Source organism: Amphiura filiformis, chromosome 17, assembly GCF_039555335.1.
Source record: "Amphiura filiformis chromosome 17, Afil_fr2py, whole genome shotgun sequence".
Taxonomy (NCBI): Eukaryota; Metazoa; Echinodermata; class Ophiuroidea; order Amphilepidida; family Amphiuridae; genus Amphiura; species Amphiura filiformis.
In genome coordinates, this window is record NC_092644.1 from 55107797 (window position 1) to 55135376 (window position 27580).

The 27580-nt window shown below is 38.8% G+C and overlaps 1 protein-coding gene and 1 long non-coding RNA gene across 2 annotated transcripts; both read left to right on the forward strand.

The window, feature by feature from the left end:
* Nucleotides 1-6725: 6725 nt before the first annotated feature.
* Nucleotides 6726-10111, forward strand: LOC140138475 (uncharacterized). The gene is made up of 3 exons (XR_011857012.1): nucleotides 6726-7146; nucleotides 9377-9649; nucleotides 9896-10111. It is a non-coding gene; the product is annotated as an uncharacterized lncRNA (long non-coding RNA).
* A 735-nt stretch (nucleotides 10112-10846) lies between these two features.
* On the forward strand, nucleotides 10847-25569 carry LOC140138276 (hyalin-like). Its single transcript, XM_072160189.1, has 6 exons — nucleotides 10847-10886; nucleotides 13085-13306; nucleotides 14404-14631; nucleotides 17381-17602; nucleotides 21167-21388; nucleotides 23087-25569. Exons 1-6 carry the CDS (start codon nucleotides 10847-10849, stop codon nucleotides 23311-23313), a joined length of 1161 nt encoding a protein of 386 aa, XP_072016290.1. The 3' UTR covers nucleotides 23314-25569.
* Nucleotides 25570-27580: the final 2011 nt, after the last annotated feature.

The window sequence follows — 27580 nt, forward strand, 5'->3', positions numbered from 1 at the left end:
CAACAATGTAAAACATGTATAATTAATATGCCGTGTTGTTTGCATACAGTTTTCCGCCCAATTGTGCCACCATATTGCAACTTTGGCAATAACCGCTATATAGATTCTATGGTATAATTAGCAAACAAAAGCCATCAGTAGAGTCCTCGTTAATTGATCTTATCACTATGGACCACAATAGTCTCATCCCAATGGCATAGTCCAATAGTGCAAAATTTGACCTCAAGTTGCAGAGTATGAGTTTGTGTACCCAAATTTTCCAAGGATGAAAGTAGGCCTACAAATGTATTAGGGCTTAAGAACTGTTCCCATGATAGATGAGCATGTTGTGGATCCTAGTGTATGGTCAAATGTCACCGTCTATCGGGTTTCTAAGGCACACGGTAAACTGGTTGAACCCATACAAAGGTCAGGATTTATTTGGTGTTTTTATAAATCCTAATTTTGTATTTTAAACAAAGAATATACGCTCACCATTTTATCCTGTGCATATCAGAAAACAATAATAAAATAAAATCCAAGCAAATTGTGGTTTTATTTCTGAGCTGGGCATAATTTTAGCAAAACAATTGCGAAGTCAATCTAGCAAGAGTGAAATTAGAAGCTTTTCACAAAGAATCACAAAGTCATGCCTAAAACATTAATTACCAGGACAAATGCGCGCGAAAAAATTGCAATGAACAAAATAATCATGTGCCATAAAATCGTGCCAAAGCCCACCCCTATAGCCAAAGTCATCCTTAAAGAAGTAATATCACTTTCAAAACATACTGAATCTTCAATTATTAGGGGGGGGGGTTGAAAAATATGTAGGGGGGTTATAAAATTTTGGAGTTCTTAATATAGGTGGGATTCAAAAGTTTTGGGTGTATGAACAGGGGGGTTAAAAAGTTTTTGTGCACTTAGAGGGGGGGGGGGCTGTAAAAACTTCAGCAACATTAGTCCTGAAGCAAAAAATAAAGAATAGCCTGCAATATTTTCGTAAATGTTCCAGTATTAAAAACCAAAACAAAAGTTCATTCCAGATAAGGGTATTTATTTGATACAGTTAACATGGTTAACATAATTTAACTACGTCCACGCCTAAACGCAAAACCTGCTATTTTTGCACTACGTCTGCGCCGACTGCGCCGACATAAAAACCAAGACCTACGGTCCAAACACTACATGTAGCAGCAAAACACTCAGACACTTCTGGTATCAAACACAAAACAACATACCATCCCAATTCAACTTCAACGGGGACAAATCCCCCTCCAACACTGCGTCCATGCCCCATTTATAAAATCACCCATTTTAATTACGACCACACCCAAAGCCCAAACATGCTAAATTTCGACTACGTCTGCGCCGACATTAAACCAGGACCTATACTTCGTCCAATTTACATGTACCAACAACAAATTCAAACACTATCAAACACAAAACAACATCTTGTAGGCCTACGCCCAAACGCAAAATCTGCCATTTTCAACTACGGCTGCGCCGACTGCGCCGACTTAAAAACCAAGACCTATGTCCAACATACTGTTCATGTACTGCCACCACATTCACACACAATTTAACATATTTGATATTATACTAATTCAACATCATGGGCACAAATCCCCCAAACACTATGTCCCATTCATAAAATCACCAATTTTATCCACGTCCAAGCCCAAAGCCCAAACCTGTTAATTTTCAGCTACGTCTGCGCCGACTACGCCGACATAAAAACTAGACATAGAATTTGTCCTTGTAGGCCTATACATGTACCAACAACTATTAAATTCAAATACAATCACACACAAAAATACCACATCTTGAACTCCTTCAACGGTATAACGGGGATGATCCCCCCGCAATACTACGTCCACGCCCCATTTATAAAAACCTGTCAATTTTCAACTACGTCTGCGCCGACTGCGCCTTGTTAAAAACCGACACCTATAGGGCCTATAGGCCTACTCCCGAGTAGTACCAGCAAACATACTTCCTTTGTTTCAACTGCAACTTAAATAATGCATCTACGCTGCATTGATCAACCCGCCAATTTAAACTGCGTCCACGTCAAACGCCAACTCTGTTGGTTTTTCGACTACGTCTGCGCCAACTGCGCCCACAAAAAAACCAAGACCTATACTTAGTCTCCAGAATAACACACTCACAACATTACCATACACAAATCATTAAAACAGAATACCCCACTCAAGCACAAAACACCCTATTCCAATACATACAAACATGTTACAACTTTATACAACTATACCCCCGAGAGGACAACTATACCCCCGAGAGGGGTATTCTGTAGTTACTCCATCTTGGGTTAGGGCGCCTTTTCTGGGGTATAGACTGCATTATCCTAGATTCACGTCCCTTATCTGGGGTTAGGGCGCATTATCTTGGTTTAGATGCCTTATCTGGGATTTAGACTGCCTTATCTGGAGTTTGTGTTCCTTATCTAGGGTGCCTTATTTGGGGTTTAAACTGCCTTATCTGGAGCTTACGTCCCTTATCTGGGTTACGCCGCCTGATCTGGGGGTTTAGATGCCTTATCTGGGGTTTAGACTGTGTTATCTCCAGTTAACGTCCCTTATCTTGGGTTAAGTCACCTTATCTGGGTTTAGATGCCTAAAGAATGGATCTGGGATTTAGACTGCCTTATCTAGGGTTTACATCCCTTATTTGGGGTTAAGGCGCCTTATATGGGGTTTAAATGCCTTATCTGGGGTTTAGACTGTGTTATCCTAGGTTTACGTCCCTCATCTGAAGTTAAGGCGCCTTATCTGGGATTTAGATGCCTTATCTGGTGTTTACGTTACTTATCTAGGGTTAAGGCGCCTTATCTGGGGTTTAGACTGCCTTATCTGGGGTTTATGTCTCTGATCTGGGGTTTACGTCTCTTATATGGGGTTAAGGCGCCCTATCTGGGGTTTAGATGCCTTATCTGGGGTTTACGACCCTTATCTGGTGTTTACGAACCTTATCTAGAGTTAAGGCACCTTACGTGGGGTTTAGATGCCTTATCTGAGGTTTATGTACCTTATTTGGGGGTTGGACTGCTTTATCTGGGGTCTACGTACCTTAATCTGGGGTTACGGCGCCTTATCTGGGGTTTAGATACCTTATCTTGGGTTTAGACTTGTGTTATGCTAAGGTTAAGGCATCTAAGCCCCAGGTAGGGATCGTAAACCCCGGATAAGGCCGTCTAAACCACAGATAAGACAAAATATAGGCAAAATTCTGCATTTAGTGGTGGTTATTTTTTAATTTTGGCGGCCATCTTAGGATTTTAAGGTCCCGTGCTGTTCTAGATTATTCCAATGGATTTCTAGACCCTGTAACATGGGTATAGACACCAGAATCATACTTCTAGGACTTTCTTCACCTGAGATATAGCCAAATTAATTTTCACTGGCGGCCATTTTAAATTTGGGCAGCCATCTTGGAATGATAGGTCCTAGGCTGTTGTAAATGACTCTATTGAATTCCTTGACCCTGAAAACATGGGTATAGACATCAGAATCGTGCTGCTGGGTGCTTCTCTGACCAAGTTATGGTGATTTTAAGTGATTTTGGCGGCCATTTTGAAAAACGCCCTCTAGCGAGAGTTCCCCACACTTTTCGATGGTGCAGACCCCTCTCATTTTATTCAGCGTCCTCAGCGTACTGAGTTCATTCTCATTTCTTTATTCAATGCCGGGAACGTAATTGACTCGCTGTGGAGGTGTAGCGATCTCCTCGCAGCACTATAATTTTTTAAAGGAGTTTGGCCCAAGTTGCTTGAAATGAGAGATGGTCACTCCAGGTTGTGAACGCAGGTTTGTCCCCTTACCTTACTTTATCATGTTTATAGTGTAACACTGTCATAAATGGACTTAATGTGATGCGATCAAGCAAAATCAGTCTAAAGTATGCCCGGGTCAATTTTGGGATTCTTACATTTATAGCTCGACATTAGTGAACCTCTATGTCAATATGACCTTTGGTTACAAAGTTACAACAATTTGAACAATGGTACATTAAAAAGAAAGAAATGGAGAAAATCAAGTTTTAAAGTTGGAGTACTTTAATTGAGTCATTTTTAGCACACCCAAAATACATAGTCAACTTAGCAACGATACGTACCTTTGGTTTAAGATATGGCTACGAGATTTGGCATAACAAAACGAGCTTCTTTGGTCAATCGGATGGGAATCAAAAAGTCACTTTTTAAACATTTTCCTTTGGAATTTCATCAAAAATATTTTCATGTGAAAGAAGAATTAAATGTTTTTTCCTTCCATTTTCGTAAAATTTTTTTTTTGATTTTTCCACCCCTACACACAATATTTGGCCCATATCTCAAATATCTCTGATTTTGCTTGATCGCATCACATATGTGTATTGTATGAAGTCCTCTATACATAAATAGCAAAAGAGGACTAAGGATGGATCCCTGCGAAACACCTGCATTTATCTTTTCAGGCGTCACATATAAAGCAAGTTGCCAGTTACGGTAATACATTCAGGTTTGTGTAATTTGGTGAATTTCAAACAGCAAGTATTTTTCGCTATGGTTATTTGTCATTAAAGAATAAATTGGTAATAAACTCATTTGCAAATCTAACTGTTTTTGCCTCAGATTACCTTGTTTCCCCCCAAAAAACAATGCAAAATATCAAGGGTTTTTGTTGGAGAATTACAAAATTTTGATGATATTGTGAAAAAATTAAGATTGCATGATATTCAATATTTTAAAACTCATAGCTCGACCAATAAACATGGGCTCAATCGATCCAATTTTATATCATTATTATGTTTTGATGGATCCAAGTTGTGATAATATTGGATCCAAAACATAATAATGATAAAATTGATGCTTTACGTAATATTTATTGGTCTCGCTATGAGTTTTTAAAATATTGACTCGACTACGTCTCGTCCAATATTTTAAAACTCATAGCTCGACCAATAAATATGGGCTCAACCGATCCAATTTTATATCAAACTTGGCCAGAATATAGGGTCTATGGCCAGAAGAAGCACTTACACACTTAATATAAGTTACGCACATATCAGAGGTCATATAGGTTATTGGGGTCATTTTGTGAAAATCTTTGTGAACATTTCCATAGAGCATCTGATCCCTGATCCGATGTCAAAGGTCATGAGGAGCTGGTCAAGTTTTGAAATATCTCCCATTGGGTTTAAAACCTGGTACAATAACCTTGGATATGAGGGAATCATGACAAAAAAGGTCATCCGAGTAACTGGTATTAAACTTGTGTAAACTAGTGGAACATAAAACTCAACCTGGGGTCACTCGAGGTCAAATGTCAAATGAGATCACATGTTAGAATTTGCCCGATTGGGCTTAAACTTGGTGCAAATATTGATTTGATTAAATGTATGCCAAAATCGATTGCCCTCCCTTTTGACCTGCCAAAAATTGCTTTCCCCCTTTTGGTTTGCAAAACAATTCTTGCTCCCCAATTTCACCCACCCACCGGGCGCATAGTAATTACATAGCCCATATAAGCTAATCAACTTGATTGAGCTCACCTACACCTGGAGCTCAATTGTTCAAGTTCATTAAGTCATTTCGTATGTTGAAATTAACAACGTCTACGACGTTCAGTATTGGAATAATATGCATGGTGCATGGTGGAAATATAATTACCTATATGTCCATGGTTTTTTTTTTAATGAAAGGGTTCATCAAGCTAATTAATCAGTTTGAGCTCATGTGCACCTGGAGTTCGTTACAATTATATTTTTCATTTTGTATGGTGAAATTAGCAACATCCACTATCGACATCGGCAGTATTGGGTAGTATATATAGTAGGCCTACCATTGATTGCAAATTTCTTGTTGTATTTAATTTCCACATTGTTTGATTATTTCTGCAATTTATTTATTTATTTAGGAAGTAATCGATCCGTGGAAGGGTAATACAATCAAACGGCGAGCCACAATTGCTTTCCCCTCGGCCTGCCAAAAATTGCATGCCTCCTACGCGGTCTGCCAAAAGATCTTCGCCCCCTTGCACATGCCAAATTTGTGGGTTCCCATTTTCCAAACCTTAAAATGGTATACGTCAGATGCAAGCGTAGCGAGCTGGACAATTTGCATAATTGAAGGTTTTTGTACTGTTTTCCTAAGCCTTTTAGGGCGAGTTTCTCGACAAGAGTCTTAGTAAGCCTTAATCTTAAGTCGGCCTTGAGGCTAAAAGCCTAGCCCGCTCTCGAAGGCCGCGTCTTAACTGTTGCCGGATTTCATAGACGCAAATTCAACCTAGTCTTGGTGGCTTTGCAGGCTTAACGCTTGACAACCGCGTCCATTTAGAGCATTTGCCCCGTAAATGTGTGCCAAAATCGATTTCCCGCTTTTTTGACCTGCCAAAAATTGCTCTCCCCATTTGGGTTTGCTAAAGAATTCTTGCCTACATAATTTTACCTACCCACAGAGCTCATAGTAATTGCAAGTCCCCTAAGCTAATCAACTTGATTGAGCTCACCTACACCTGGAGCTCGTTTGTTCAAGTTCATTGTAAGTCATTTCGTATGTTAACAACGTCCACTATTATTGGAATAATATGCATGGTGGAAATACTCTATTGTTAGGATGTCAATGTTTCTTTTTAATGAAAGAGTTCACCGACCTGAGCTAGTTAATCAGTTTGAGCTCACGTGCGCCTGGAGTTCGTTATAATTAACGTATTGTCCATTGTTTTGTAAAATCCACCCAAATCCACCACGGTCAGACTGCCATACCGGCAGGAAAATTCTTGCAACTGGTCACACGCCTCTCCAGACACAATCACAGCGAAGCCTACAAGCTGAAGACATCCAACAAGGACTGTCACAAGTTCTCATTCTTTCCGCAGACAATAAAAGACTGGAACAACCTACCACAAAGCATAGTAACCATCCACGATAATAAGCAATTCAAATCAGCAACCATAGCACATCTAAGCAAGCAGCAAAAGGACTAAATACGCACATCACACTTCTTCTCGATTGGCTCTTTAAGAGCGTTAGGAATATCCAGAATTATATTTTTCATTTCGTATGTTGAAATTAGCAACGCGACGTCAACTATCGACATCGGCAGTAGTGGAATAATGTACATGGCGGCAATGTATCTGTTGATAGGAGGCCTATGTTTCTTCTTAATGAAAGGTAGATCTACTCTCTAAATTCAAAAGAGTGAAAATCACTCTTTAATCACTCTTACAGAGCCATACAAATGAAAAAAGTCACTCTAAAAATGTGTAATTTACTTTGAGTGGATTTTCACTCTATGCAATAAGAGTGAATTACTTCATATATAGAGTGAATGTCCACTCCAAAAGGATTTGTATGCTCATACGGCTCTTAAAATGTCTTTTCGTTCTTTTACATTTAGAGAGTATAATAATACTTACTTTGTGATACGTATATGGGATTTATTTCGTCGCCTTATAGACATTATTTTTGCATTTTTTGGCATTATTTTAAAATATCTAGCTTTTGCAGTATTTTACTCGGCATCCTCTTTCAATACAAACAGTTCTTTTTACTTTGGAAGATAGCCCGGAGAGAGTTCTCCCTGGTTGTGCCGCCGCGCCGTTTTGAGGTACCTTTGCAGCGATTTTGGTATATTGATGGGTGGGTTTTCAGTGAAGATCGATGTGGCCAATCAGACGATTTTTTTCCAAAGTGCCCTTTAAAGCATCCAATTTTGGTGCAATTTGTGAAAAATTGGTATACTGATGGCCCGGACTGATGGGTTGCAAAAACAGCAACAAGTAGGTATAGAGAAAGTCAGCATCCGAAAGTCTGCATGGTACATGGCTCATCCCCGTGCAATATTTTTGAAAACTCCCCGGGAGGATACATGATGCAGTCATGTCTACAGTAGAATTCATCTCGACCTTTGCAGGACTTAAACCCCATTAAAAGCTATTAAACCAAGATAACACTCATTGAAGCAGCTCAACTGATTAAATCAAATCTTCTCTGGTTGTGCACAAGTGTCTGTTTTACATGTGCGACATCACAATAAAGCTGGTATTATAGCTTCAGTTGGGTAACCGATTATAAAGGAAACGAAAGGAAACAATGGTATGTGTACCTTTGTTCACGAAATGAGACAATTGCCTGCTTTTTGTTAACCAGCATTCTTCAAAATGAGCAACATAATGATTGTTGACTTAACACGGTTTGGAAATAATTTCTTCATATTTTTGGTGTTATCTGTCGTTTACATATCCTTCCTAAAACACAAAAGTGCGACCCTCTCCAAACATCTAAATTAGCTAAAAATTTAGGACATGTTACAAAACTATATTTTCTAGAACCTATTTAGAATAGTTTAAATGTAGCTTGTACCGTTTTTTTGTGGCATCCTTCAGAACAGAGCGGTCCGTTACCAATATAGCTCAATATTTTCGGTCAAATCTCCATTCAATTAACACGGGGAGTTGGCTAGCTATGAGCTAGCTATGCTTTGCCCTCACTCATATTCTACGAAAGTGCGACCCCTTCTGAACATCTAACCTAGCTGTAATTTTAGGTCATGTTAGAGAAATATATTTGCTAGAAGTTTGGAGAATAGTTAAAATATTGGCCGGTTATTTTTCACACAGTGATGTTAACTAGGCAATGCCCATATACCTATAACATACACTGTTTGTAGAGGTCACGCGTCAATGGTGAGAGCACTGTGTATTGTGTATAGGAAAACGGACAGTAACTGCAGTATGAGATGTGCATTTCACGATCTTAGCTATGTTCGTCATTCGTGTTTCTCCCCTTTTTTCAGTTTGTTTGTTTGTTTCGCCCATTCTTCTCCCCGCGGTATAAAGGCAAAACATTTGTGCAAAAAATAAATGGTTATGCTTCCCGCACGCATAGGTTTTAGAAATTCGCATTTAGTGTATTTTTTCCTTCATGCTTTTGAGATGTATATTAGCTTCTTAATCGTCGGGATAAACTATTAAAAAGTTCTGCCAAGAATGTAATACAAAGAAATACCACATCCGCATAGCTAAACGGCAAAAGAAAGCTGAGACAAACCTTATGTTTTGGACCTAACTGGGTATAGAGGGAGCATGAACGTTGAACATGTTGCAATAGCTACATTAACAACAAACAACAGATCCCTATTGCTGCCAACCCTAAAGGTAAACTGTTGCAGCTACTTTGTGGCTACTTTCCCAGTGCAGTACCAATCCAGTACCCGTGTGTGTACTGTACCTGCGATTTCGATGTGTGTGGTTACTCTAAAGTACCCACACAGGTACTCTAGGGTACCAATGAAGTAGCTGGGCAGCAATGTACCTCTGGGGCTGCAGCAATAGGAATCTGATAGTGTAATATTGTATCAAATAACACAGTTCATGTATTTTAATACACAAAACATCAAAAGGACATGTTTTGGCTCAGCATTTTACATGCTTCATACATCAAGAGCCTGATCCTCTCCAAGGCAATCGATCAAGATGGGCTTTACCAATAGAGACATATGACCGCTGCAATTGTACCCAGATTCTCGCGAAACCACAGGAACCAACAACAGGATGCAACCTTCCCCCGAAATCCTCTGAAGGGTATTGGTTAACGGATGAGCCAGGATTGTTGGTTCAGCGTGACATTCGACGAAGTGAAATCCTGAAATATTTATTGGATTGCCCATATGAAGGTAAGATATTTAAAAAAACGGTAAAATTATTGTGTACAAATGGTCATTTCCGATATTGTGATACCTGTAGAGGCAGATTACGCCTTATACCTTTCAAAAGAATAATGGCTAAAAGTGTGGCAATACGTGGGTATACTCCACTTCCACGCAGCTAGCTTACTATACGCCATATACTGACAAATTGTCATTTTGGAAAATCAAATGTAGATGTTCAATATGTTTTTTTCTGAAAACATCAATTTACAGACACTACCCCTCCAATAATCATCTGTCCTGCCGACAAATTCGAAGGTATTGACACTGTATCATGGGTCCAACCGTCGGCAACCGACAACATTGTTCCATCTCCGGCTGTTGTCTGTAACCCTGCGTCGGATTCTCAATTTCCTACTGGAGTCAGTAGTGTGATTTGCACCGCCACTGACGATAAAGGAAATGAGGCTCAATGTAACTTTAACGTACTAGTTGGTGAGTGTTATACCTTAATAAAGGGTTAAAAATACCCCCTCTACAGTGGCGTACCGTGGCCGCCCCAACCCCGGGGGGCTGAAGAAGAAACAATTTTGCCGCCCCTTCCTTAACAGCCCGAAAAGGTTGACCCAATTTTTTTCACGGTCGTTTGAAAAAGTGAAGAGCAAAAAAAAAAAAAAAAAACAAAACAAAAAGGATTTTAGGCGCTAGCGCCCTAAAAGCATCCTTTTACAATTTTTTATGGTTTTTAACTTTTTCCGCCCTTTTTCTTTGCTAATTCGTTTTGCCGCCCCTTCGTTTTTGCCGCCCCTGTTTGTGCCGCCCTTCTTCTTCCGCCGCCCTTCGTTTTTGCCGCCCCTACTTTGACCCCGGGGGCTGGCGCTAAAAGCCCCCCCCAAAAAAAATACGCGCATGCTCTAAAATTACAACTCATTTCTTATAACTAAACGTTCTCGATATCAACGTGATCATTGTTTTAATCAATACGTTCATGTTTGTTTGTTTTCTTTAAATTTATGTCTCCGATGAATTTGGACATAAATGGGGGGTTCTTTGAAGTTTTTATTCAGCAGTTGTTAATTGTAAGTTGTAAAATCACTATAGGAGGAGAAATAAGGTTTGCAGTATGATGCTTCTGATTATTTCGTTGGCAGGAAGAGATGAAATTTACTTAATTTACCTTATGTTAGACTGAAACAGTTGCAACAATCTGGAGCGACGGCTCTCATGGATAAAGACGTACAAGAAGAATGGCAATCAGAGATTGGTTGAATTAAGGCTAGCAACTATTTTAAACTGTTGCGGTTTGGTAGTTCACAACACCTTGTGAATGGTAGTGAGCTTTGGCAAGAATTGCATTGATCATTTTAGAGCGAGTGTGTAGAAGAATTCAAATATCACAGATATACTTTTGTAGGTCCTGTGGTTCTTGAGTTTTTGTTGTAAAGAGGGCTGAAACAACAACACTTTTGTGAAACGAACATAACTTATTCACAACAATAAAACAAGCAAGTTTTCAAAGTATATGATTTGTAGAATGAACTTTTGCGAAACATCAAGGGGTTATTTTTCAGTAATATATTGATTTAGATAATGTAAATCGATTTTTTTGGCTGCTTCGACCAACAATACCTCGTCAACCCATAAGATGTTAGAGTGTCAGCATCCAGTTTCTTAACTGCAACCAATCATCATGATTGTTACGCATTTATCCAAGAAAGCCATGACTTTAGATCAAGATGCAAGATGTTTCAACATTTTGTTGTTGTGTCAGTTGGGCAACTACATGTACTACATTACTGGTTTGAAAACCAGACGTTTTTTTGGCATTGTTGTATTTTAAAACACTGACGACCAAAATTGACGTTAATGCCATGATTGGATCATGGAGGTAGTGCTAGCTACTACCTCCATGATTGGATTAAGTAAATAACTAAATCCTGTTATCTACCCAGCAATGTTTGCTTATCTTAATAATTGTAACAAACTGTAGTGTACTAAATGGTACAAGACAGAAAAGGCAAACAGACAGAAATTTAGAGTTTTAAATTAGAGAGTTGACAGGAAGTTGTAAGAGTTAAATTGTTATGGATATGATTGGTGTAAGCGCGAAAATGTTGAATGTCAGATCAAAGTCATCCGAGGTGAATTAAGTAATGTGAATCACAAATTGTTACAGGCCATTTGAGGTGGACTAAGTTTATATTTGGATTGTCAGAACACCTTCCCCAATCAAACACATTTCTCTTGCATTTGATCATCTTCTACTCTTCCCTAGAAAAATCATTATAATACCAAATCTACACACCATGGAATTCACCATATCACGTCCAAGTTCACATTGGGCGCCACATTCCTTTTTAAAGGAATTTTTATTTTGGCATGTTTATTTACTTTATTCGAAATGACCTCAATCGATTTGTAAAAATAATACAGAAGCATATCACAATACCATCATGTAAGTTTAAATGAAATATTTTTCATTATTATTTAAAAACCTAATCTAATAAAGTAGCTTAAAGTCACCATATACCCGGCTTTTTTTAATTTAGTGTTACCGCTTTTATTCAAACCGAATTTTGGTCTTGCCTTTCAGAAGGGGCTTAGCAACTGATAGACTGTTAAAGCAAGCGCGAAAGCTATGTGCACTTTCTCGAAAACCATAAACATTTTCATAAAGAACAATAATTACATTGGATCAACAAGGGAAATAACAGCAATAGCATTAAGGGAAGGGGTATGAACGTTTGGACAGTATTTATTGTGGGACATTAGAGCACATCAGATATATCGAATTGCATTCTGAATACGAAGAATGTCCTTCTGATATCAAATAATTTTGATTTTTTGAAATCCGCAATGTAATACACATTTTATGGCAAATCATTAAAATTGATATTTTTGATATTTAACAGTACTTGAAGTAAACTTTATAAATCTGATGATTTATACTTAAAGTGTATATAGCTGGGAGGAAAAGCCGACGATCAATTAAAAATTTTGACCTTTCGTATTGAAGATATGGATTTTTTTCCAAAACACTAAAAAAATATTTCTTTTTTGTAATAAAATCTATATCTTCAATATAAAAGTTCAAAATTTTTAATTGATCGTCGGCTTTTCCTCCCAGCTACATACACTTTAAGAATATATCATTAGATTTATAAAATTTCTTTCGAGGACTGTTATATATCAAAAATTTGAAAAATATCAAATTTTAATAATTTGTCATGAAATTTGTATTATATCGTGAATTTCAAAAATGAAAATTATTTGATATCAGAAAGACATGCTTCGTATTCAGAATGCAATTCGATACGTCTGAGGTGCTCTCATGTCCCACAAAAATACTGTCGAAACGCCATAAACGCTCATTCTAGATCCCTTAACAACAACAAAAATAATAGCAATAATACTTTTACATTGCTTAATAACGATACTTTAATTTTCGTTTTTTACTTTCAGATCTTGTGCGACCTGTTATTTCTTGCCCCAGTACAATCTACAGTGTTATTGATATCGTGAGCTGGCCTGATCTGTTTGTCACCGACGACTTGGACACTTCACTTGATATTTCTTGCCTGCCATTGTCGGGAAATTCGTTTGCCCTTGGTGAGACCTTGGTGACATGTACTGCCATTGACGATGTCGGCAATGAACAAAGTTGTAGCTTCTCTGTAATTGTCGGTACGTGATACTAATATTTTTAATATTTTGCATTTTGTTGGCATGGCAAATTATGTTAGTTTCATTACAATTAACTTAGGTAGTATCATTAATCATGTTCATTGTTTTCTGAATTGGACTGGTTGTTTATATAAATTTTATCAGATAAATTGGGGTTTTCAAGTGATTGTTTTTCCCCACTGTTGTTACTGCAAACAGCCGCTGCGCCATATTTATCCCATATCATGATACGTTTGTCAGTTAAGAAGTAATCGAAGCAATAGCCGCTATAAAGAACAAGGCAGCGACATTTGATTGTGCTAAAGAACGTCAGAGAGGAGGGGATAGCATGATTGATATGATTCCAAATTCTGTATGGAAGTATTCTCAACGCTAACATCGTAAACTCAATGGGTTAATGTTATCATTCCTCTGCTAAAGAACGGCGACCTCTCTCTCATGAAAAACTACCGTGGTAGGCCTATATATTTCGCGTTCGCATATTGCTGCGAAGGTGTAAAACAAGATTCTTGTTTAGTAACCAGTCTGGTTTTAGATGTTAATGACGCAGCTGTGCTCAGCAAATACACAATAAAGGAGGATCATGGAAGGCCCTGAAGGACGGCTTCAAGGAATACTAGCTTCCCTTGACAACCACTTTAGTGGACTTCAAGAAAGCCTTCGACTCCTTCGACAGGTCCGCCATGTTTTTATTGCTATGGCATTATGGAATACCATAGGTCATGTAGGTTAACTTGTGGTTAGTGGTATCCAGGTATTCTACAATGGCTCTAATAGTGCCGTCATGGTAGATTGAAGTATCTTCGAGCCTTTCAAAGTAATAACTAAAGTGCTTCAGGGTGATGTGCTGGCACCATTCCAGTTCATCGACCTGGGAGACTAGGTCTACTTTCTGGAGTTGACATTGGAGTTGTAACACAGTATAACGCTCTGCAGCTTTATATATTATTGTTAATACTAGTCTCTAATCAAAACTTAAAACCTGAAAAGGCCCATTGGTTAGTAATAGTATTTATGTTCATTTATAATTGTTTTCAAAACCATATTATTGTAGACCTATGCGAGAATATCATTTGTCCTTGTTACTATTTTTACAGATCAAGAAGCACCTAGTATTTCCTGTCCGTTGGAAGCATTGTCCAGCGCTGATAACGTCGTTACTTTCACAACCGTATTGGCTGTCGATAATGTTGACGTTTCGCCTGATTTTACCTGCGTGCCTTCATCAGGGAGCACCTTTGCGTCAGGTGTTACTACAGCGGTGTTTTGCAACGCTACCGATGATGCTGGAAACAAAAATACATGTAGCTTTGATGTTGTTATAGGTAAGTTTATGAGCATCATTCTGTTCATGCTGTTACGCTGAAAAGCAATTTGAGTCGGTCGGGAAGAAAGATGAGGGGTTTTACCAGGCCCTAATAGTTTTCATCCGGCATACCAAACGCACGTATATTCATTTGCGCCATTTAAGTGATACAAATTAATTTTACCCCAGCACCTTAGGACCGACCATCAAGGTGGATTGGATTAGGCTCACGATAGGTTTCTACATGTTCTACATGAGTAATAAGCTGTTATCTGACTTCATTGTTAGCTTTGAAGTACCAATTAGCTTATTTCAATAGAGGTGCATACCTGTGTCAATAAAGGCTGGAGAGACAAAATTATGGTCTAGTGCCCTCTTGTCTTTGACATTAAATTGATTCACATTAATGTGACAAAATGCCAATCCGAATGAAAAGGTCCACTTTTTTCTGTAAAAACGTTAAAAGTAAGCCCTTAAATCACAAAAGGTCCGCTTATGAGCCTGCCGCACCCCAATGCACGTGTGCAGGGCTACAGTGTCGCCCTTCCCTCGTATCAATGTCTATCTCCCTATTTTTATTCCTCCTGCCCTTCCTAACCAGTCTCCCCACTCCTTCCCCGGTCCCTTCTCTCTCCTCTCGAGTTCTTCTCTTTCTAGTCTTTCCGTCTCTCCCTCTTCTCTCTTTCTTCCTCACACTTGTTCAGTCTCAAGTATCTCCCTCCCTCCCTCTCCCTTGCGAAATGTATCAGTATGATCCATGACTAAAAATAAGCTCTGCAAAAATAAACATTTAAAATAAACCCGAGTCTAGGCCCAACCAATTATCAGATTAGCTTGCCATTGTTACGAATGAATAGAATAAATTACCTTTGCTCCAATGCAATTCTTTTGTATAGAGGTTATCCACTTCACTCATGTGTGACGTCTAACAAAAGGCGCTGGTTCTCGTAGTATTCCTCATTCAAACCAATTCAATGCACGACCTCGGAGTTACCTGCATGACTTTGGCGGGTTATTTTGAAACAGTTATGGTTGCACATGCAGGGACTTCTTTTGAAAGTTCTAAACAAGGTATAGCAGTCGTTGCTAGAATATGCAGCTTATAGAACACGGATAACCTCTATTACATTTCAATATAAAAGATGATTACCAAATCGCGACTTGTAAGCGCCTCATTTGGGAGATATTTGGCTATTTCAGACGCTCGTTTCACCGCCAATATGAAAGATTTTTGCTTATAACTTGGTAACATTGTCATTACATATTTCAATGCAAGGTTATTTTTACGAGCCACTCACGCCTAGGCGTAAGTGCATATACACCAAACGCAAGTCAATTGAAGCCGTACAATTTACCGCGAATTTAGGACCGTAAAATTTAGACTCTTCTTTTGTCTAGATTAGCACCCAACCTCTCATCTCAAGGTTTCATGTCAGAAATTAACATAACTTACCAAACAAAACGAAAACCGAAATTCACTTGCTTCAAATTATTAGTAACTAACAAAAGGCTAGAATAAAAGATTGGTCACACCTGGGAGGCTACCACTTCAGAATAACAATGACTTACCAAAACGGATATGGATACGGAAACAGAAACTGAAAAAATAAAACGGTTACGGTTCGCTATCTCTAAGGTTCGCTATCTCTAAGGTTCGCTATCTCTAAGGTTCGTTATCACTAATTACGAAAAAGGTCCGCTATACCTAAGGTTCGATATCACTAATTTTGAAAAAGGTTCGGTATTTCTAAGGTTCGATATCACTAATTTTAAATAAGGTTCGCTATCTCTAATTTTAAAAAAGGTCCGCTATCACTAATTTATTGAAGGTTCGCTATCTCTAAGGTTCGCTATCACTAATTTAAAATAAGGTCCGCTATCTCTAATTTTAACAATCCCGGTATCCCTAAGGTTCGCTATATCTAATTTTAAATAAGGTCCGCTATCTCTAAGGTTCGCTATCTCTAAGGTTCGCTATCTCTAAGGTTCGCTATCACTAATTTCAAATAAGGTCCGCTATCTCTAATTTCAAATAAGGTCCGCTATCTCTAATTTTAAATAAGGTTCGCTATCTCTAATTTCAAATGAGGTTCGCTATAGCGGTCCTTATTTAAAATTAGAGATAGCGGACCTTATTTGAAATTAGAGATAGCGGACCTTATCTAAAATTAGAGATAGTGGACCTTATTTAAGATTAGTGATAACGAACCTTAGGTATAGCGAACCTTAATCGAAATTAGTGATAGCGAACCTTAGAGATAGCGAACCTTGATAAATTAGGGATAGCGAACCTTAAACAAAATTAGTGATAGCGAACCTTAGGTATATAACGGACCTTTATTGCAATTAGTGATAGCGAACCTTAGAGATAGCGAACCTTCAATAAATTAGTGATAGCGGACCTTATTCAAAATTAGTGATAGCGAACCTTATTTTAAATTAGTGATAGCGAACCTTATTTAAGATTAGTGATATCGAACCTTAGAACTAGCGAACCTTATTCTAAATTAGTGATATGGAACCTTAGAAGTAGCGGACCTTTTTTTAGGTATAGCGAACCTTTTTCTCTATTAGAGATAGCGGGATTCTGATCTCCATAGACTTTACACGTTAGTGATAGCGAACCTTAGAGATAGCGAACCTTAGAGATAGCGGACCTTAGAGATAGCGGGATGTCACCAATAAAACGACGGATGGTAGGTGTCATTCTTCTCCTATTCTTCTTTTAATGTTTACGATCATTACGTAATGGTGTGTATTCTATATAGATCAAACAGATCCAGTAGTAACTTGTCCAGCAAATCTCACAAGTGCTAGTCCCATAGTGAACTGGACCGCACCAACTGCTACCGACAACTATGATACTTCAGTCGACACAGGTTGTGTTCCACCCTCCGGGAGTTCCTTTGCAAGTGGAGGTTCAGGGGTTTCTTGTACCGCTACGGATGATGCTGGCAATTGGGACACATGCGACTTTAGTGTCTTTGTCGGTAAGTGTAAAATAGAGAGGGAAAGATTGCGATTTTCACTTGATGCAAGACCTCTTCGCGAATGTCAGTCAGTCACATTAGGACGAGTTTGAAGAGTTAGTGTTGAAAATCTGAACCTCTTAACGTAGGTTAATCAGATATGAACTGTGAAGCAATATATGAAAATATCTTGCACAAATAATCAAGCCTGGTCTCGGAAACATTAGAAAAAAAAGCTTTCTTTTTGACGACTAAAAATTGCAGATATTTTCCACCCCTCCCCGAGATGACCAAGTTAAATTTAACAAAAAATGTGGGATTTCTCATGGTTGATGTCGCAAAATTATATGCAATCACCTAACAGTGAGATTTCCCAGCCACAAATTTAGAGGGAACATTTGGGAATTGGAATTTATATAAAGTCTACACAAAAAGTAACGCAGCTTTTATAAATACGCCTATAGCGTCAGAACTAATAATTGTTTCCACAATATTTCTACATAGATAAAAGGAAGATTTATTTACGCGCATTTTGATACCCAATTGGTCAAATGTCGTTCAATATTAACAACACAGTAGTGCTTTTAAAGAAAAATACCCGAATTTCAAAGTTGCAGTTTACAGCGATCAATGATTATTATGCAAGCATTGTGGCACGTAAAATCGTCCATTTATCTTTGCGCTGACTTTAAAATCAATACAAATAGCTCCAACTTTTAAATTCAGATATTTGATTAAAAAAAACACTGCTGTGTTGTTAATATTGAACAAAATTGGACAAATGGGGTATCAAAATGCGCGTAAATAAATCAACAGTTTTCCCTCTGTGTTGAAATATTGTGAACACAATAATTAGTTCAGACGCTATAGGCGTATTTATAACAGCTGCGTTACTTTTTGTGCAGGCTTTACATTTACACCAAAAAGCTATAGGAATTCCCAATTTTGTACATTCCGATGTGCATCTGGACGGGAAATGGGATGTTCTTTCCATGATGGGACTTCCCAAGCAATATTGACGGGGAAAGGTTGTGAAATCCCAATGTCATCTTTGGGTGTGCGGAAAATCTCTGGAATAGCCCAATAGCCACCCAATGATCCGATCAAGTAGTTTTACGCAGAAAATCACACACATGGTAAAAAGAACACCAGATAATTTTTATTACCAAACGTGGGTTCAAATATTCATAGTCTAAATTACAGTCATGGACAAAAGTTTGGAATATTTTTATTTTTGTATGAAATGCAGTTTTCAATCATATTAGGAACAGATGTATTGTTTTGGGGAAGTACTCAGTTGAATTGAAGTGAAAGATATGAATGTTCTGTGATGTTCACAGTTTGTCAATTAAACAAAGAATTACCTTAGGAAGCGCATAACAATGGTAGGATCACACAATCGCAACACTTTTCGCCCGGGACTTTTCGGCGGTCTCTTTGTATCACAAAATAAGATTATAGACACTAGCAAACTTTATTGTTTAAACAAAAACTTAAACTCTCACTGTGATTTTGTTTAGATAAGTCGAATGCTTGAGAAAGCACAACTCGATATTTGGTGTGTCCACCCCTTGCCAGCTCAAGGTCAATTACGCGACGTGACATTGCCTCGACGTTTGCCAAGTTCCCTTGTGGAATATCTCGCCAGCAAGTGAATGAGGGAGTGTCTATTAAAGTTTCTGCAGGGTGATTGGTTGGTTGTCCATGTTACCTATCCTGCGGGATACTTCTGCCCATAAGTTCTCTATAGGGTTCATTTCCGGGCTCAAAGCCGACCAGTCCAGGTGTTGTACAATCTCATTTTCAAGGAATTTCCTTACGTGTAGGGTTCTGTGCGTCGTGGTGTTGTCATCATGGATCCCCGCATGGATCACGAAATTGTTCCCGAAGTCTCTTCTTGCAAACGGAAGCATAGCTGTATCCCCGGGGGGGGGGGCACTCCTATCTGAAATGGCAGGGATGTGCCTCGGCCATGTTAAAAGTAGGGGGCATTCAGGTCAAATGTACAATTACAAAAATATGGGGTCATTCAGTACACAACCTTAAAAAAATGGGGTCATTCAGTATGAAACTTTGAAAAAAGGGTGGTCATTGGGGTAACAAAAAGTAAAATGGGAGTCATTGAGTACAGGATTGCCAAAAGAGTATCATTAAGTACACATAAATAAGTGCCAAACTGCGTAAAAACAACTTGGCCACCTTGGAAATGTGAAAAATATCATTATTTCTGGAGGAGAACACAAATACCACCTAAATTTGGGAATTAAAAGGGGGGGGCATTGGGTATAGCAGGAAATAGAAAAAGGGGTCATTGAGTACATGAATTTTTTTAAAGGGGGTCATTGGGTAATAGGTAGGACCATAACACAAAAAAGGGGGTCATTGGGTACAAGCCAGTTTGAAAAAGGGGGTCTATCCCGAGGCACATGATGCATATCCGTCATGGAAGTGCCCCCCCCGGGGCTGTATCAAGAACATCTTGGTTCATGTGTCCTTCTAGCATGTATATAGAAGTGCGATTTCGACATACTGTGAAATGCTCCCCATACTGTGATTCCACCACCGTCTCCCTGAACTCTAGGAAGGGTACAATCCTCAAGCAGGGCTTGAGCAACCTGTCTACGGACCTTGAATTGGTCATCTTGTCTGTAGAGGAGGAACCGGGCCTCTTCACTGAATATCACATTACGCCAGTGGCGTACTGTCAAATCCCTATGTCTCTCTGACCAAAGCAAGCGCGCATGCCGATGTCTTTGCAGAAGTATCGGCTTTCTTATTGGTCGTCTTTCCCGAAAACCTGCACTAGCACTAGCCAGTCTATTGTTCACAAGTTTTCTGTCTTTCGGGGCCGACCTGACATTGGTCTAAGTGTAGTAGTTCCGGTCTCTCGACGTCTCTTAAACATTTCAGAGACTGCACCTTACGTAATTCCTAAAGCGGCACCAGTATCCTTCTGTTTGTAGCCGCGATTACGTAAGTCAATGACGCTCAATATGCGCTCAACTCGTACCCCATGATCAACAGACAGATGCAACAAAGTAAAGCTGGTTTCTTCACACCGTAATGCAAAATCCAATGTAATCTTATGAATCATATCGCTAAAATAACTGCGAAAAGGATGCCCGATGGTTCATTGGTCAGGCATAAGAAGCCATTGTCCTACATATAGGCATTGTGTGATATGGAATGGTACCTAAGACCTTGGCAGACACCCGTGATCCACATTACCTGGCTGACGGGTCATTTATGGTAAGAAATCTTGACTTAAAAACAGGGTTATGCAAAAAAATATAAATATTCCAAACTTTTGTCCATGACTGTAATAGGCAAAAATAAACAAAAAGTTGGTTTAACTTTAAAATTGCTCAATTGTGCCCAAGTAATAATTTAGCCTGTTGATATTCGAAGCAACACTGGGCAAATGTCCAGTTTTTAACGGGCGCGAGTATCTTGAAAACCTTTTTTCTTCTTGGCTTAAAATTGCACGGAAGTGGATCGGCTTAAAAATATTAAATTAACGGAGAAATAAGTCGTCAATATTGACTTGACTACAGCATGTAGATCATCATCATTTTATTTCCTCAGATGTAGAGGTTCCTTCGGTTACTTGTCCAGCAGATATTACCAGTGGTAAACCAGGAGTGACATGGGCAGATCCACCTGCCACTGATAATGCAGATTCGTCACCGGTCGTTACATGCTCTCCTTCTTCAGGATCCTCCTTTAGTGCAGGAATCACCATGGTTACGTGTACTGCCACAGATCATGTTGGAAACGAGAATTCTTGCACCTTCAATGTTGATGGAGGTATTTAAAATGAACAAGTGTACTGACGTCATGATATTACGTTTTATTTGTGTAAATAACCATAATCTTTACCTGGTAAATCTGTTCTGTTGCTGTTTTATCTGGTGCTTTCTTTTAGAAGGGGAAACATTTTGATGTATACATGACTCTCGATTCCAGAAAAATACAGCAATTTTTAGGGGATTATAAAATATTGTCTTTGTTGTTGCCAAATGAAACACAGGCCAAACCCATGCGTGTTTAGGGTGTTTTTATGTGAGACTAAAGCTATGCATTACAAGTTTTGAAAAACACATTATCTAATATCTTTTAGACTAATGATGAAAATGACATATTTAATTTATGAGCAAACTCATAGCTATACTATCATTTTGAATGGTTTAATAGACTTCTTTGAATTTGGTGACTACAAATTATTGTATGAAATCATGCAAGCTTGCATGCTTTTGGCCCATTGTCCCCTCAAATTGCAAAAGTATTAAAATGTGCCTTTTCCAGTAAGAACTAACTGAAAAAGATGTCACTATACTTAATTTGGCAAAACAGTATAATATTTCAAAATTCTAAATCATTGCTGTATTTTCTGGTATCGGGAGTTGGGATAGGTCTCTAGATCGATTCCACAACATACCTATCACTTGTTTTATTGTATTGTGAATTGGACCAAATGTAATTTACACTTTTCAAATTCCAAAGTTCAATTTGAAACCCCATTTCTTTTTAAATTTTGCCTCCGAAAGTCATTTTAGGCAGTTACCTGGGTCCACCAAAAGGGTTCGCGACCTTTTTACAAATCGAGTGGGACGGTCCATTCTCAACTTAGGGCATGGCATAGACCATATCAAACTGGCCATTTTGTATAGCTATTTTGCCGGACAATACTTCCTGAAATGATGCGGATGGTCGAATAAAAATTATCTCAGGCTAACGCAGCAAATTATCATGATTATTATAATTGGAACATTCGTCCCCATTGCACTAAATGGATTGATACCTAAAAGTTTATGGTACCCGGCGTTCAACAGCTTTTTATAAAAAATATCGCGGGAAAAGACCAGAATTGAAAAGCAATGGGTTTCAAATAATTGAACTGTAGAATTTGAAAAGTATAAATCACGTTGGGTCTAAGGATGTGCTAATACCTTTCTTTGATGACTTTGACCACAATTTCTTATTTTTTCAAATATCTTTAAACCCCCCAATAATCATGATAATCGAAGTTAGGGGCTGTGCAATAATTATGAGCCCTGGGGAGGGTAAAATTGGGGGGGGAGCATTTTTGGCCAGCCGAAAGGGAGAGGGTAAGCAATTTTGGCCAGCCGAGGGGTGGGGGTAAGCGATTTTTGGCACATATTCATGGGGCGCCCGTAAATAAAACGCTTTAAAAAGGCTTATCAGTACGGAAACGCTTTAATATGCAAATTTTCCTGCTCGCTACACTCTCAACATATATCTAGATCATTTTAGGTTTGCAGATTGGGATTCCAAAAATTTGGTATTACGTGTGTGGGGGGGGGGGGGGGCAAAGATTTTTAGGCGAGCCGAGACGACAATAATGCTTCGTAAAGTATAATTATGCCGAAATCACATGGCACGTTACCTTCTCTTTTGTTTTTCTTCTGTCGAACACTCCATAGAGTTGGTATTTCCATTTTTACTTATATTTTTTCATTCCAATTGTTCTTTTTAAACTTACAGATTTTCCGATTTTAACCTGCCCGGGTAATATGAACTCTGTAGATAATAAGGTACCAGACTATCCACCACCAACTCTCTCTGGAAACACTCTAAGCGTGACATTGGTTGACTGTGTCCCCAAAAAGGATGATGGCGTAAATGGTCCAAATATGTTGGTCTTATGCCAGGCTTTTGCTGGCGCACCACCATCAGTAGCTTTCTGTGCATTCAGTATCTTAACCCCGTGATAACATTATAGGCATCGAAACTCGTCCGATATAAAAGTATCTTTGGTACCGTAAGGCTGAGTTCACATAGAAGTATACGGTATACGGTATTCGCTATACGAAATACGCGCATTCGATCAGGCAGAGTTCATATAGGCGTATACTATGTGAACTCAGCCTGATCGAATGAGCGTATTTCGTATAGTGAATAGCGAGTAGGTCAGTTTACCAATTTTCTTCGTCTAATTAAACGCTTGTAACTTTACTTCTTGAGGTCACATTGCATTCAATGAGGTGTCATAATGTGCAGAATTATATAGTGCATCTATTAAAACAAATGAATTTACCCACACTATATGGTTTAGTTTTAAAATTAGGACGGTATACGCTGCACTAAAATCGAACACGCACGATTCCCACTATACTATACTATACGCAGGTATAGTGCCTTTTCGAATAGTGCCCTCTTACAAATTATGTATGTGACCCGATACTATGAAATTACCTTGCTCGATGAAATTGCCTTGCTCGATTTAAGCTATACGCGTGCACCTGCAAAACGTGCACCGTATACCCGAATAGTATACTTCTATGTGATCGCAGCCTAAAAGGGGCATGCAGGGTATTTGGCATGTAAGGTATTGCGTAGGGCTACGCGGTAAAACTATTTCAATTTTAATAAGGAAAGATAGGCCTATGTCACAACATCCAATGGGAGAGTAATACAAATACAAAGATATAAACAAAGTTGAAGACCAGACTTTTCGGAAAACAAGACTTTTCTTTTTCAATGGATAATAAAAATTCCTTTAAAAGGAATAGGGCGGCAAATGAAAAATTGTCAAGAGAAATGAAAGAATGGGTAAGTCTTCACAATTAAAAACAGGGAAAATATGACACAACATCGATTTCCAATGGGGGAATAACACAAAACGTATAAACAAATTTAAAAGAGTTTTTAACTTTATACGTTTATACGTTTGTTATTCCCCCATTGGAGGTTGTGTCATATTTTCCCTGATTTTAATCTTATCTATTGCTTATCCTTTATTCTCTGCTGGTCAGTTGGAACAGATTTTCCCTGTTTTTATATTAACCCTTCACATCATAACAGAAGACGTTTTATGTTAACATTTTATATAAAACATTGTTATAAAACTTTTGTAGATAATAGTTATTTAAAACATTTTCGTAATCATACCTAGAGTTTTTTTATCATCAGATAGAAAGACTTCTGCTCATCTTCTCTGGTGAGACAACAGGGCTGGGGTATCTTTCCATTTCAAAGTTTAAAAATCTGTCATATCAATTTCCTCAATATGTTGTTTTGATACAACTTACGAGGGGAAAACTTTGATTTTACAATATTTCGATATTATTTTTTAACTTTGTAACTTTATTTCAAAGCGTCAAACTATATCATTATTTTGTCCCAACAAAAACAATCCAGGGAATAAAATATTCATTCATATGTTTAAACATAAAATTTGGACTTGTATATACTACATGTCTTGACAGATCTGTTTCGTAAAGGCCGTTAGGCCCTCACTCTTCAGAAGACTCGATGCATAATGATGACAAAAGACATGTAGTATATACAAGTCCAAATTTTATGTTTAATAAGCTCCCTTTATGGTTGAGCACTTTACCATTTTTAGATGGTTTCACCTCTATTTGGAATACATTCATATGTTTATTTATTTTATTCAACGTGGGCCATTTCTACTGGTGCACATGTATTCTAATAATTTGTCTATAATACCTTATACAAGCATTATCAAGCACAATTTGTCACAAGATTTGAAAAGTAAATAGCCTATGTACACACTGAACACAATGTACATACAAGCCGTATTTAAGTCCATACAGAAGCTGTCAGTATAAAATGATATATGACCTTCACGATGCTGTTAATTTAGCCCAAAGATTAGGAAAACTAGCAAAACTGGTGAACTGGTACTGTTCAAATAAAAACATCTGCAAATCTTGCTGCAATTTCCAAATAGTATTTCTATTACTTAAATAATTATTTTTGTTATTTCTTTTAATACAAACACATTACTGCCTATGACGACTTTATCGTGTTACTTACATATCAAAAGCAAGTAATAATTACAAAACTTGCCGTAAACTATCACCTCTGTGGGTGTTTGGGATATAACCGGCACGAATATTTTCTCAACACTGCGGCATGTGAAAAAGTAGGTCAATAGTCAGAGAATATAGGGCGGGTGCGGCACGCCGCACCCGCCCAAAAACTATAGACACAAGCTCTCATTATACAATTTATATTAGGCTGAGTTCACATAGAAGTATACGGTATACGGTATTCGCTATACGAAATACGCTCATTCGATCAGGCTGAGTTCATATAGGAGTATACTATGTGAACTCAGCCTGATCAATGAGCATATTTCGTATAGCGAATAGCGAGTATGTCAGTTTACCTATTTTCTTCGTCTTATCAAATGCTTGTAACTTTACTTCTTGAGGTCACATTGCATTCAATGAGGTGTCATAATGTGCAGAATTAGATAGTGCATCTATTAAAAAATGAATTTACCCACATATGGTTTAGGGTTTTTTAAATTAGGACGGTATACGCTGCACTAAAATCGAACACGCACGATTCCCACTATACTATACTATACGCAGGTATACGGCAAGTTCGAATAGCTCTTATGTGACCCGGTACTATGAAATTACCTTGCTCGATTTAAGCTATACGCGTGCACTTGCAAAACGTGCATCGTATACCCGAATAGTATACTTCTATGCGATCGTAGCCTTATGTGACCCGGTACTATGAAATTGCCTTGCTCGATTTGAGCTATACGCGTGCACCTGCAAAACGTGCACCGTATACCCGAATAGTATACTTCTATGTGATCGCAGCCTTATGGAGACTAGCTCTAATCAATATTCTAAAAGCAATAATGCAATACAAAAACCAAAGGCAACTTTCTTGTGCTTTATGCTTCAAACCTTTTCATCATATTGTGGCGGAAATGGATATCGACGAGAGAGGGCCTCCTTCAGTCACGTGGTTTCATTGGCTATATAAGCCGAGTGCAAGAGCACTCTGGGCCAGTTCGCCAGGTCGGCCGGGCCAGTGCGCCCGGGCCGGGCCGTCTGTTCAACAAGTGTCAGACCAAGTGTGGCCAGTCTGTCTGTAGCCGTAAGTGTGGTAGGTTGACGACTAGATAATTAACCTCTCTCGCTCCGAACGCATCCAAACCGCCGCTCTCCGCTCCTGATTCCACTTCGATCTTGGATCAGCCCGAAGCCCAATAAAGGTGTTGAGCCAATTGTTCTCATATCTGTGTGTGTGAGAGAGTATTTCATTTGCCATTGTCAGGTACGATATGGTTCGTACACCCACTAGATCCTAAGCCTTGCTTTGCCAATCGCTACTACTTATACCGAAGGCCGGTTCCGCTACATTTGGTGCCAGCGGTGGGATCTCCGTGACAGTGGACATGCAAGTATTCACATATCAGATTGGTGGACAAGTGTTTAGCAGAGAGAACTATGGAGTGCGAAGTTGATAGACGCAAACCCTACGAAGCTCCGGAAATCCGGCGCACCGTGTCTCCGAGACATAGTAGCTCCGGATCCGATAGAACTCGTTAAAGTGATTGAAATGATTAGAGCAATAATTGTGAAATCTGGGAAATTATCGGAATAATTAATTGGAACTGTAGCAAAATGAACTTTGTCGCCGGATTTGTGCATGCTGATAGCGAGCTGAAGAATAAAACTAGTCCTGCTTCACAAGTAGCCGTTGCTGAGTTAATTAACTTGAAATAAAGAGACTCCGGGGAAATTGAGTTGCTGTGGTTGGAGCAGTGATGCAGCAGACTCCCACGAGGAAATTGAGTTGCCGTGGTCGGAGCAGTGATGCAGCAGACTGCCAGACTCCCACGAGGAAATTGAGTTGCCGTGGTCGGAGCAGTGATGCAGCAGACTCCCACGAGGAAATTGAGTTGCCGTGGTCGGACCAGTGATGTAGCAGATTCCCACGAGGAAATTGAGATGCCGTGGTCGGAGTCAGTGATGTAGACTCCCGCGAGGAAATTGAGATGTCGTGGTCGGAGCAGAGTCCGAAATGGAATGGGACCAGAGAGAATTAATTTTGTAGTTTTAGTTTTCGGCAGTGTAAAGCGCAAGGACAGGGATCTGAATCTAACGAAGCAGAAATCCAAATCCAACGGAGCAGCATTACGAATTCGATGCAACAGCTTACCGAATCTTGTAGAAAAGACTTTGGAGGTGACAGCCCAGACAA